Source organism: Fundulus heteroclitus, chromosome 16, assembly GCF_011125445.2.
Source record: "Fundulus heteroclitus isolate FHET01 chromosome 16, MU-UCD_Fhet_4.1, whole genome shotgun sequence".
Lineage (NCBI taxonomy): Eukaryota > Metazoa > Chordata > Actinopteri > Cyprinodontiformes > Fundulidae > Fundulus > Fundulus heteroclitus.
This window is the reverse complement of record NC_046376.1, coordinates 8,740,341-8,752,097: the sequence shown is the minus strand read 5'-3', so window position 1 is coordinate 8,752,097 and position 11,757 is coordinate 8,740,341. Positions and strand designations below refer to the sequence as shown.

The 11,757-nt window shown below is 43.2% G+C and overlaps 1 protein-coding gene across 2 annotated transcripts; it reads left to right on the top strand.

Annotated features, from left to right (window-relative positions):
* Positions 1-1,542: 1,542 nt before the first annotated feature.
* On the top strand, positions 1,543-10,218 carry maptb (microtubule-associated protein tau b). Of its 2 annotated transcripts, XM_036148500.1 has the most exons (12): positions 1,543-1,678; positions 2,724-2,795; positions 4,098-4,726; positions 4,931-5,105; positions 5,421-5,461; positions 6,586-6,643; positions 6,731-6,810; positions 8,061-8,210; positions 8,281-8,362; positions 8,589-8,698; positions 9,569-9,736; positions 9,810-10,218. In XM_036148500.1, exons 2-12 carry the CDS (start codon positions 2,729-2,731, stop codon positions 9,840-9,842), a joined length of 1,593 nt encoding a protein of 530 aa, XP_036004393.1. In that variant the 5' UTR covers positions 1,543-1,678; positions 2,724-2,728; the 3' UTR covers positions 9,843-10,218. The 2 variants fall into 2 exon arrangements, with proteins under 2 accessions (XP_036004393.1, XP_036004394.1); XM_036148501.1 differs by lacking the exons at positions 4,098-4,726; positions 4,931-5,105 and having other exon boundaries at positions 1,569-1,678.
* The last annotated feature ends 1,539 nt before the right edge of the window (positions 10,219-11,757 follow it).

Here is an 11,757-nt window from a genome sequence, read left to right as displayed (position 1 = left end):
ATGCACCATGACTTTGTGGATTATAAGGTACAAAGGTCCAAATCCAAATTTTATTTCTAATTGGCAGATAAACAATCCTGACTGCATGACCATCATGATGGCTTAAACAAAAAATTTTTTATATGTGAACAAAACAAAGTTCTACGTTTATTCTTAAACAAAAACAAAAAAAAAAACACATTACAGACCTGTTGAAACTCAGTCCAAAAACATCCAGCACACAGACTCACCACAACGCAAATAATCCGTAAAAACTGAAGCTAACAGGAAACAAATAAAACTCTAAAACAGTCAAAATGCTTCAGTCTAAATTAACTGCATTGTTTGGAGATTTCAAACAACAGCAGAACCTGTAAAGAAGGAAAAAATACTGGTTCCACATACGGGTATGAATGTGATTTTAACCCAAAAATAACAGCTGTCAGAGATTCTGTTTATCCCTAAAATAAACAATATTGCGTATTCAAATGATGGACATTAAAATCTAAATTTTGATGTTTGTAATTATTATCATGTCTCGATGGCCTCTGAGCTTTCGACAAAAGAAAGCGACAGAGAACAGAAAGGTGTGAAAGACTTTTGAAGGAACATTAAACATTTCCTGTTTGCTAATATATATATATATATATATATATATATATATATATATATATATATATATATATATATATATATATATATATATATATATATTAATTCCTGATGTTCTGGTTGATAGAAGATTTCAGGAGGTGCTCCTTTCCTCCTCTTATTCAAAGCTTCACCAAGTGGTTCCCCAATCAACTGGTGGTTCTCCAGTGTTTAGAACCACCTGCAGGTCTGAACATGTTTTTTTCTCAAAACGTTATTTAACCATTATACAATACACAAGGTACCAATACAGACCTGCATCAAAATAAAGCGTATTTTACTATAGATGAATAAAAAAAGATAGAAAATAAATAAATAAAATAGAAGGAACAATAATAAAGGGGCGCGTCATTATATTAGGCATAGTTCGAGAACAGGGCATTAAACAAGAAGATTGAATTTACCTAAAAAGAAAGAAATTTGCCAGCACTTTTAGTCCTCACAAATTCTAAAGACTTTGCATGAGATTTTGTCTAATTTTTCCATTTCCATATTAATGGTTTACATTTGAAGAAACGGCATTTGTGTAAATAACATTTAGCTAATACAATTAAAATATTAACACCAAATGTATTGCCCCCAACTTTCGTTACTATACCATGATCTGAACATGTCTTTACACCTGATCAGGACAGAAACATGTCAGAGGAAAAGGAATAGAGGCAAACATGACGTCACTTCCTGGTAATGGTACCCAGACATGTGCCCCGGTGATGCTGCGGGGTTGCCACGGTTACAGCGACCCCTCCCTCCTCCTTCAGAGCGGCAGCAGGGTGGAGCAGCAGACGGACCGCAGCAGCAGCAGCAGGAGGTAAGGCCCGCGCCTCCTTCTCTCCTCCATCCGTCTCCTGCCCAGCAGCGCCTTCTCCTCCACCCGAACCTCCTCCTCCTCCTCCTCCTCCTCCTTTGGGAGGTTCGGAGCTGCGCAGGCCGCGGCGGAGGAGAAATGTTCGGCCCCGCAGCCTCTGCAGCCCCGCGGCTCTGCGCTCCGCAGGGAGGAGGTCGAACTGGCGCAGACAGGAGGAGGAGGTGTTGAGGTGCAGAGGAGGTGAAAAAAAAAAAAAAACCGAACCGAACCGGACTTTGTGTTAGACTGCTGCATCATGATGGAGGAGGATTGTGAGCATGCTCAGTGAGGCCTCCTCCGCCCAGAAACCCCTCCAGCTGTTCTCCTCCTCTGCTCCGGACTGGTTCGGTTCGGATTCGTTCACTTGGGTCCGGACTCGGTACTGCATGTGAACTGGTTCCGACTGAACCGGGCCGTGGGAAGATCAGATCGGATTCACAGAACCACGTGGCTGTTACCTGGAGTTCGGGTCAGGCTCAGAGTCCGGGGAGATGGTTCGGAACCTGAGCCGTTTTTAAGTTCTGAAATCCGACGAGCTTTCTGTTGTATTTTTCGGTGGTTCTGGTTCCGTGAGAGAGTACAAAGCAGGTCGGTCCAGTTAGAAATATTTCTGGTGAGAAACTACATTTGGATTTAAATTCAGTTCAATACTTCATGGACCGGTTCCGCCTGAGCCAGAGATCCAACGGTGCAGATGGTTCTTCAGGGTGGTTTGTTAATGGATGGTTCCTCAGAGTTCTTGGATTAAGAGCAATAAGTGATGAGGAACAGTAACTGGACCGAGTCAGAACATCGTTGCTGAGATCTGCTAAAACTTGACTGAGCCCGCGGAGGTTAGAAGTTGGGTCTTAGAGCTGCTCCCAGGGTCTAAACACCTTCAAGCAAGCAGAACCTTACGTGATGGTTCTGTGTAAACGTTGAGTTAAAGCCCAGATGTTTAGGTCGGTGGCGCAGAACCAGAACTCTGCTGGGCAGAGCTGCTGGATCTTTTGCTCTGTGCATGATGCAGAAAAAGACCCAAACATAAGAAAAAAGGAAGGAACAGAACATGAGGATAGCGTTAGAACCAGTAAAAGGTTCTTCTGTGAAGAGGTGTAGGATCCGTTCACCTCGTTTGGGTTTAAAATGTTCTGATGGTTCTGATGAAACGCCTTCCTGCTCACCCGGTCTTCATGTGCTCATAAAGAATTACAGACACTCCCTAAAAGTTTCTGTTCTCCTCTTCTCCTCTGGTCGTTCTCTGCAGGAGCGATGATGGATGGAGACTCTGTCCCTGTCAAAGATGGCGGCGCCCGGGAGGAGCAAAGGAGGATGGGAGGTTTGTGAGCCTGTTATCAGTGTAAACGATCAATCAGGGGAACCAGGAGGTTTGAGTTCACCCTGATCAGGATGTACCTGAGCGCCGTGGTTCAAACAGGGTTCGTTTAAAATAAACCAGAGTTCCTTCGGTTCTGATCCACCTTCTGCAGCTAGAATTTAGGCAGAACCTGGATCAGAACCAGCAGTAAGTGGCCCAGACACCGAAAGAAAACACCAGTGGTTCTTCCTTTGACTTCTACTTCCTGTGAGCCCGTTTGAATCCAGAATCAGGCTGCAGCACCTCCCCACAACTTGGGTTTTCCCACTTCTCGCCGTTTCCAGGGTTCTAGTGGTTCCGTTTTTTCCTGTGAACTCGTCTTCAGATGTCCTGCAGCGCAGATATGATTCCTTAAAGTGCGTCCTTCAGGCTCGGTCTTCGTCGTTTGTGTTTCGACCTCATTATTCTAAACTTTGTCCAACAACCGGCTGCAGCCTGGATACGGGAAGCATCCTGACTGACAGGAGGCAGGAGCACTGAGCTATATAATACACTGGAGTGCTGATTTTGCCGAAAAACTGAAGTCACTGGCCGCCATCTTGCTACTCCCTACTCTCACAGAATCCCATAGGATTTGCTTGCAATAACAAGCAGTTTTCTGGCAGTGTGAAAACGTTTCATAGATAATTCTACAATCAGTGGATGTACTAACACTATCAACTACTAGGAAATTAGGTGCTGGAATATTTTATATGTTATTCATATTAAATATATATATGTATATATAAGTATATGTATATGTATATATGTATGTATACACATATGTAAATATATGTTTATGTATATTGTTATTTATATATTTATAAATGTTATATACATATATTTAAATGAATAAAATGCAAAATATTTCAGCACATGACTTTCTCAGTACTTGATATTTTTAGAACATAACATAAAAGTATATGGCATTTGACATTTTAAAAGTTTTAAGCCCCCCCTGAACATGAGAAAATCCTCGTTATTCGATGCTGTAGCACACATATTCACTAGTTACTGGAGGATAATAGGGAGTACCAATATGGCGGCTGGTGGCTTCAAAGCGACTCGTTCTAACAGCGGCTATTAGCACTCCAGTGTATAATATAGCTCAGTGGGCAGGAGTCACATTTAAAATCGACCCGGTGTAAAAGTTTAGATCCTCCAGGAGGAGAGCGCCCCCTACAGACGTACTGAAGTAGCTGAGCAACTCCACCCATCTGTCATGTTGTTGGTTGTCTTTCACCCCGTGTTGTCTCCTCCTCTCGTCTCCTCCTCTCCTGTTAGACCTGGAATCTGTCAGGATTCTGGAGAACCTCCCAAACGGAGGCGGCGAGCAGCAGCAGGAGGAGGCAGGAGGACAGAGGAGGGAGAGCAAACAGCAAGAGGAGGAGAGACCATGCTGCTCTCCTACGCCTCCTTCGGGAGAGCTAAGAGGAGCTGGTGAGGAGGAGAATCCAAACAGACGTGAGCAGGTAGAGGAGATGAAGGAGCAAGAGGGAGAAATGATCCAAAGTGAGGATGAGGAGGTCAAGCAGCCTCCTTCCTCCTCCAACGTTTCTCCTGCACAACAGATGGGAGAAGTTAGAGGAAAGGAGGAGGAGAACGTAGAAGAACAGGGTGGTCTGATAGGAAAGGAGAGTCCCTGTTCCTCCCCTGCATCTCCTCCAGGAGGTGATGATGACAAGGCAAAGGAGGAGCAGCTGGAAGGTGAGGTGGTGCTGTCAGGAGAGGAGAACCAGGAGGACTCCACAGAGCTCCCCGATCATAAAACAAGAACCTCCTTCCACCGAGAACCTTCTGCAGAGGAGAACCACCCAGCTCCTCCGTCCAAGGAGAACCAGGAGGAGTCCACAGAGATCCCTGATCAGAAAACAACCATCTCATTAGACCCAGAACCTCCTGCAGAGGAGAACCACCCAGCTCCTCTGTCCAAGGAGAACCAGGAGGAGTCCACAGAGATCCCTGATAATAAAACAACCATCTCATCAGACGCAGAACCTCCTGCAGAGGGGAACCACCCAGCTCCCCCGTCCGAGGAGAACCAGGAGGAGTCCACAGAGATCCCTGATCAGAAAACAACAATCTCATTAGACCCAGAACCTCCTGCAGAGGGGAACCACCCAGCTACTCCAGCACCTCCTTCCTCAGCTGACCTGGAGCTCCCTGCACCTCCTCCTTCTGCACTTCCCTCTAAAACCAGAGCGCCCCCTGCAGGTGCAGCTCAGAGACACAATAAAAACTCCTCCTCTGCTCCTCTTCGAAGATCAGGCGCTCCTCCTCCCCTCAACAAAGGTCTGTCCTACAGCGCCCCCTGCTGCACCCTTTGCTGTTGCAACTCCTTTTTCTGTTACAGCGCCCCCTGCTGTGCTCCCTGCTGCTGCACCCTTCCTGCTTTCTCCATTTGGTTCCTGTTCTCCCTTTCCCCTTCTTGGCACCTCCTAATCCTCCTCTGTGTCAGATTTCTGGGCCCTCTCTTCCCCTGAAGGTGACACAGACTGATCACTTCCTGTTACACCTCCTGGTTGTCATGGAAACAACCTCATTCATCAATCAGAACCTGATTGGACAGGTGGATTGTTGCTGATGACGGTGTTTTGTCCTCTTCAGGTAAAGCAGCTGTGAAGGAGACACCTGATGAAGCCGTGAAGGTAAATTACCGACCAGCTGGATTGTTTATATGCAGCAAGCGAGACATGTTACCCTTTCAAAGTTTTATTTGATGCTTTCAACCATTTTCACAGTGGTGGTACAGCTAAAAACACTTAAAGGTCTAGACCAGGGGTGTCAATCTCATCTTGGTTGAGGGGCCGCATACAGCTTAATCTGATCTCAAGAGGGCCATACGAGTAAACTCATTGCAAGATTAAATAGAACTAATAAATGGGGTCTTGTTGTTGATTTTTATATTAAATGAATTTCACTTTTACACATTATGAATAACCTCAGCGTTTTTTAAGAAAAGTATGTGCAATTTCAACAATACTTTTACTCAGTTAAACATTTACTTGTGCATTATGCATAAGAACTGATCACAGTGATTATACAATGTTGAAAAACATTTATTCACATTTTTTGGAACTTAAAAACACTGTCCTGCATGACAAAATACATCAAACAGATAAAAATTAAGAAATGATTTAAATTTTTCCGCAACTAAAGCTTAATCTGCTAATTAAAACACAGCGCCCATCGTGGACAATATAGGAACTGCATATTTTCAATTAAACAAAGTACATGTTTTTTTCAATAATTGTTTTATCATTCTCTTCCTTTTATCTCCTCTTTCACCTTTTTGTTTTTTCTTCTTCTTGTTCTTCCTTTCCTCTCCTACTTTCCCATTGTAGTGTCCATATCATTTGAGATATTCCCCGCATGAATCATAATAAAACTATTCACATTCATAAATCAAGCGGAGCACTATTGCAAAAGTAGTACTGCTCCACTTGTGAAAATCAAATCTGATGAGCTCTTTTTGGCATTAAGACAACAATTGTTATTGCCACATTGCCAGACAGGACACTGAAAAAAAAAAATAATAATTTTTTTTTTAGTTTTTTTTTTTTTTTTTAATAATAATAATGATAATGCATTGAGCCACAGGGCCGGACTAAATTGTTCGGCGGGCCGGATTCGGCCCGCGGGCCGTATGTTTGACACCCTGGTCTAGACCCAGGTCTGGTTCTGTTAGGATGACCGGACCTGCAGTCTGGGCATAAAACCTTCAGACTGTGAAGATTAATTCTGTCTGTTAATAACTGTGTGATGTTTTCAGGTCTCCAGGACAGCAGGGGGCAGCAAAGCTGCAAAGATGATCTCAGCCAAGAGTACAGGTACGCCACAGCAGCCAAACCACCGTAACCAATGAAGCCGGTTGAACCACTACCAGCAAACTCACCTGTGTGCCACCTGTCTGTTAGAGTCCGTGGACGGCGTCAACAGTCCAGGAAGTCGCTCCCCTGCCAGCAGATCATCCACCCCCAACAGAGATGTGAAAAAGGTAAGGGCACCCGAACCTGCCGGAGAGATCCCAACACACCTGAGCACACCTGTCCATCCACTCACATGTCTGTTAGTGAACATCCATTTGTTGTGCAATTACACACTGTTTAAAGTTATTTAATGTTTAATAAATACATCTCTGTTAGGTATTGTCCGGTGAATATTAGGCTAGTGAAACTTAACTTAAACTACTAAGCAAAATGAAGATAAAAAGAAGCTAAGGAACTATATACATGCATAAGAAACAAAAGACAAAATGAAGTGGTTGATCATCATCATCATCAGAATAATTCAGTGAATCCTGGTTCACTGTAGATCTCCATTAAAGAACCAAAGTTCAACTTAAAGAACATGGAATGGAGTTAAATTAGCTAAACTAATTCAGAACAACATTTGGTATGCTTTTCAACCCATTCACAATGCAAATCCTGGGTTAAACAAAACATTATTTGATGAAATAACATTTTAAAGAAGGATTTTCTCAGTAAACATAGGTAAACTTCTAGACCGCTCAATTTGATCAATGTGATTATACCTCCGGGAGGCTACGGGTCGCTGTAGCGATCGGTCGCTAAAATCGGCTAATCTAAAAACATCTTTAAATCGGCATTAATATACCATATTAATGCGGTAATAATGCTCATAACACTATCGAACGACGGTGGAGCAAAGCGATACAAACCTTACATTTGAAACAAATCGTAGTCGTGCATCAGGGAAGACGGAAAGTTACAGGAAGCTAATAGCATTTAGGCTAGCGGACATTCGGCGCTAACTTTAAAAGCTTCGGCTTTATTTTAGTCGTAATGAGTGGACCGGATAACACAAACATCAATATCCCGTCAGTGTATAAAACCCTTGTGGGGATAATGTTTGTTATAACCAGAAAAACACACATTACTTCAGCAATGACATGGTTCAAAGAATGCTAACGGGAGCTACCCTGTAAGCTTTACGTGTTTCAAACACGGTAAAATTTGTATTAGGTAAACCTTCTAAATAAACCATTTAACTTTCTCTACTTATTTCTCTGCCAAACCCGTCGGCGCCTCTGTGCCAGTTTTGGTTCACTTTGGGCATCCAAGGGGAAGCAGTACTCCAGGAAAACGTCGGTCATTTCAGCAGCAGACATGCATCTTTATAGGAGTTTGTTTACAGCTTCAGCTCTGACGGGTCTGCTACATGTCGAATCCGCCTGCCAGGGTTTCAAAGAGGCTGTTAACCGATTGTACTGGTGCTGTCCTGCAGGTGGCTGTGGTCAGAACCCCTCCCAGGTCTCCTGGTTCTGCCCGCGGCCGGACACCTCCTCCCACCTCCCACCCGATGCCTGACCTCAGCAGCGTGAAGTCCAAAGTGGGATCCACGGAGAATCTGAAGCACTCACCTGGAGGGGGCAAGGTAACACCTGTCTGTGCATGTGTGTCTGGTACCCTCCTCAGCCCTGACCCCCACACCTGTCCACCTGCAGGTTCACATCGTCAACAAGAAGTTGGAGCTGGGTAACGTGGCATCAAAGTGTGGCTCTAAGGATAACCTCCACCACAAACCAGGTAAGTCAGTCGCACCTAAGGCATGATGTCAGGACCAAAAAAATCATGTTTGGGTTAAATTTGTTCAGACAGCTTTAAGCGTTTTTTTTTTTCCAAAACGGGTCAACATCAAACTCAGCTAGAGATTCTGTTTATCAACAACATCATGAGTACAATGTTACATCTGAGCATGTGCAGTTAGTGACAGCACCTGAGTGTGAAACTCTGCACCTGTACTGCTTCTCAGGTGGAGGGAAGGTGGAGATAAAGTCTGAGAAGGTGGATTTCAAAACTGTTCAGTCCAAAGTCGGTTCTCTGGGAAACGTCACCCACGTTCCAGGAGGAGGGAAGAAGAAGGTACAAGCTAACATCACGCTAAGAACATGCTAATATCATGCTAAGAACATGCTACGATTGTGCTAATAACATGTTAACATCACACTAATAACATGCAAAAAACATGCTTACATTATGCTAACAACATGCTAATAACATGCTAACATCATGCCAACAACATGCTATCACGTTAATAACATGCTAACATCATGCTTACAACAAGCTAACATGCTCATGAAAGCCACTCATCTTCTCAATGTTCTTATTTTTGTTGTTTCTAATCTTTTTCTTTTTATTAAATATGTATTTATTAAATGTTTTTGAAATTCAGAACCAGAGCAGGATGAGTTCAAAACTTTATTAGAACTATACTAATATTTGTAACTTCAACTGGTCTGCATTTGGAGAAATCTGAGACTGGTAAAAAAAAAAAAAAAAAAAGGTTAAGTAGGTCCTCTGGACAGGTTGTTCTTTATTTAAACGTTTTGTTTTTTTCTCCAAAGGACTTTTTCAGTTTTTAGACACTTCTTCCTCAGGAAGTCTCTTGGAGAAGAGATAAAATCTTTGATTACAGAAGAACCCGTGCAGAGGACCTACTCAACTTTTACTTTTTTCTAACTGGATTGCTGAGATGCATTGGGACACTGATCAGACACTGACCACAGTCAAAGAACCCAGACCTCTTTTTCGCTCTTTACATATTGTTTAATCTAAAACCTGGACCAGCTCTAGTTTTAGAATGGGATCTTTTGGTTGTCGGGCTCCTCTCCTGTGGAACCAGGCAGTCACAGGTACAGCCATGTTACCACGGAGGTCTAAAGATGTGTGATCTGAACAGGAAAAACTCCTCACCGTTCCAGTAAAACACATCTAAACGTTTCTGAATTACAGATTGAGAGCCACAAGCTGACGTTCAAAGAGAACGCCAAAGCTCGGACTGACCACGGGGCTGAAATCGTCATTCAAGAAGACTCCTCCCCTCGTCGCCTTAGCAACACTTCCTCCCATGGAAGCCTTAATGCTACTGAAGCCCCGCCCCTCGATACCCTGGCCGACCAGGTAAGCCTCACTTTCTTAGAATAATAAAAAAAAAAACCTGGTCATGCATTAATAACCAATCTTCTCCTGTCAGGTGTCTGCGTCCCTCGCCGAACAAGGCCTGTGATTGGACCAGCTCTGTGCCTGCAAACCCCACCCTCTTTGTTACCAAGAAAACCAACAGACCGCAGAGAGAAAATACTTCTACCTTGCTCTTCATGTCATAAAGAAAAACACTGTGATTGGAGAGATTTTACGATTCAGAGTGAACAGCAGCCAACCAGTTAGTCAGCCAGGTGAGTCTCAGCAGGTGATCCGACAACAGGAACCAGTCCTCAGGTATCTTCAGAATCCTTTGAGTGCAGCTGAAACCAACCCTGAAGGACCCTGGTCTCCTTATGGCTGCAGGTGTTCAGGTGGTCTCTGTGCCCCTCCTGTTATTCGGCATCTACCCCTGGAAACATCTTCACCTGGTTTATTCACCTGTTCAGGTATTCCTGCTACTGCCTCCAGTGTCACTCGGAGCGAAGTGCTATTTGGAAGCATGAGCATCATAATGCAGACCCCAGGTAACCGGTTGAAGCAGTGTGGAAACCAGAATGCTGGAATCAGGTGAACAGGTAGACCTTCAGCAGAGTCAGAGAGAAATACCTTATAGAGCCGAAGCAGAAGCGAGTCAGCGGTCGCCACGATCAATGCTATCCGAATATCGCAGTTAGTAAGGAAGCCTGTATGCTCCCTACCATGGCCAGTTTTGTCTTGGAACCCCGCAATGTCCCTTACTGCTCTGCAAAAAGGGAACTTGAAGTAAAATGCTTTTAAATTAGTATGTTTTTCCTTGATTTGAGCAACTAAATAAGACTATTTGCTAATGGAATTAGTATTTCTACCCCTAAAATGAGATAAGTAGATATCCTGCATTTGAAATAAGATGAATGAATGAATGAATGAAAACTTTATTGTCATTGTCACAAGAACAACGAAATTTAAAAAAGTGCCATCGATCCGTGCATATGTTTAAAAAAAAAAAAAAATAAAATCTCTGTCCCACAATTTACACACAATATAAGAAATAAATAACAAATAACTGATAAAAACAACTAATAAATAAAAAAAATAGCACATTCTCACACACATCATCCATGATAATGGTTATTTTTGGTTGCATTTAGTTTTGTTATTGCTGTCGGGTAAAAACTGTCTCTAAAACGGTTGGTTCTTGTTCTGATTTCTCTGTTTCGTCTGCCTGAAGGCAACAGTGTAAACAGAAAATGTCCGGGATGAGAAGTGTCCTTTGTGATGAAATAAGATGGGGACGAAATGTTCTTATTTTAAGTGCAAAAATCTTATTCCATTGTCAAAAAGTCTTATTTAGCTGCTCAAATCAAGGGAAAAAACACTAATTTCAAGAAAATTTGACTTACGTCTAGCTCCCTTTTTGCAGTGCAGCACAATGAACCCTTAACGTATCCCACGATGCTTTGCGTGACAGGACATATCAGCACAGGCCCCTCACGGAAATCAACGACAAATGTCCGGAGAGAAGAGAGCGCAAATTTGTCGTTCATTTTCAGAAGGCTGTAGGCCCGGATTTAACTCGCATCATCCATGTGCGTTTCCTTCCTAAAGGCTGTCCGAAATCCCTTTCCTCCCCACAATAGAGTTCTTACTGTTGACCCCATGAAGGCTCACCGAACAGGAGCTGGGTACAGGAGCTAAGAGGTATTATTCAGGGTTTTCGGATGGAGCCTGAGAGGAATTATTGCCGTTTTTAGGGTGAATCAGTGAATAATGGGACAGATTTTAAATCAGTGCCACCTACCGTCCAGTCCCAGCTGAGTTCCACCTCAGCAGAATAATTTCTGGTAATAATAATTAATGGTGGGACAATCAGACTGTCCCACATAATCAGCTTCATAATAGAGATGAACCATTTACAGAACAGGGTCCTGATGATCGCACTCGCTGAGTTAAGGAAAACCAGGGACTGTGTTCTGAACCTGATCCATTGATCTGAACAGATCCGGGAAAAAAAAAAAAAA

Excerpts from the sequence above, each read along its gene's own strand:
- maptb (XM_036148500.1), top strand. The coding sequence starts at position 2,729 with ATGATGGATGGAGACTCTGTCCCTGTCAAAGATGGCGGCGCCCGGGAG. Across the intron at positions 5,462-6,585 it reads CACCTGATGAAGCCGTGAAG|GTCTCCAGGACAGCAGGGGG; the intron begins GTAAATTACCGA and ends TGATGTTTTCAG. Across the intron at positions 6,811-8,060 it reads CCAACAGAGATGTGAAAAAG|GTGGCTGTGGTCAGAACCCC; the intron begins GTAAGGGCACCC and ends GCTGTCCTGCAG.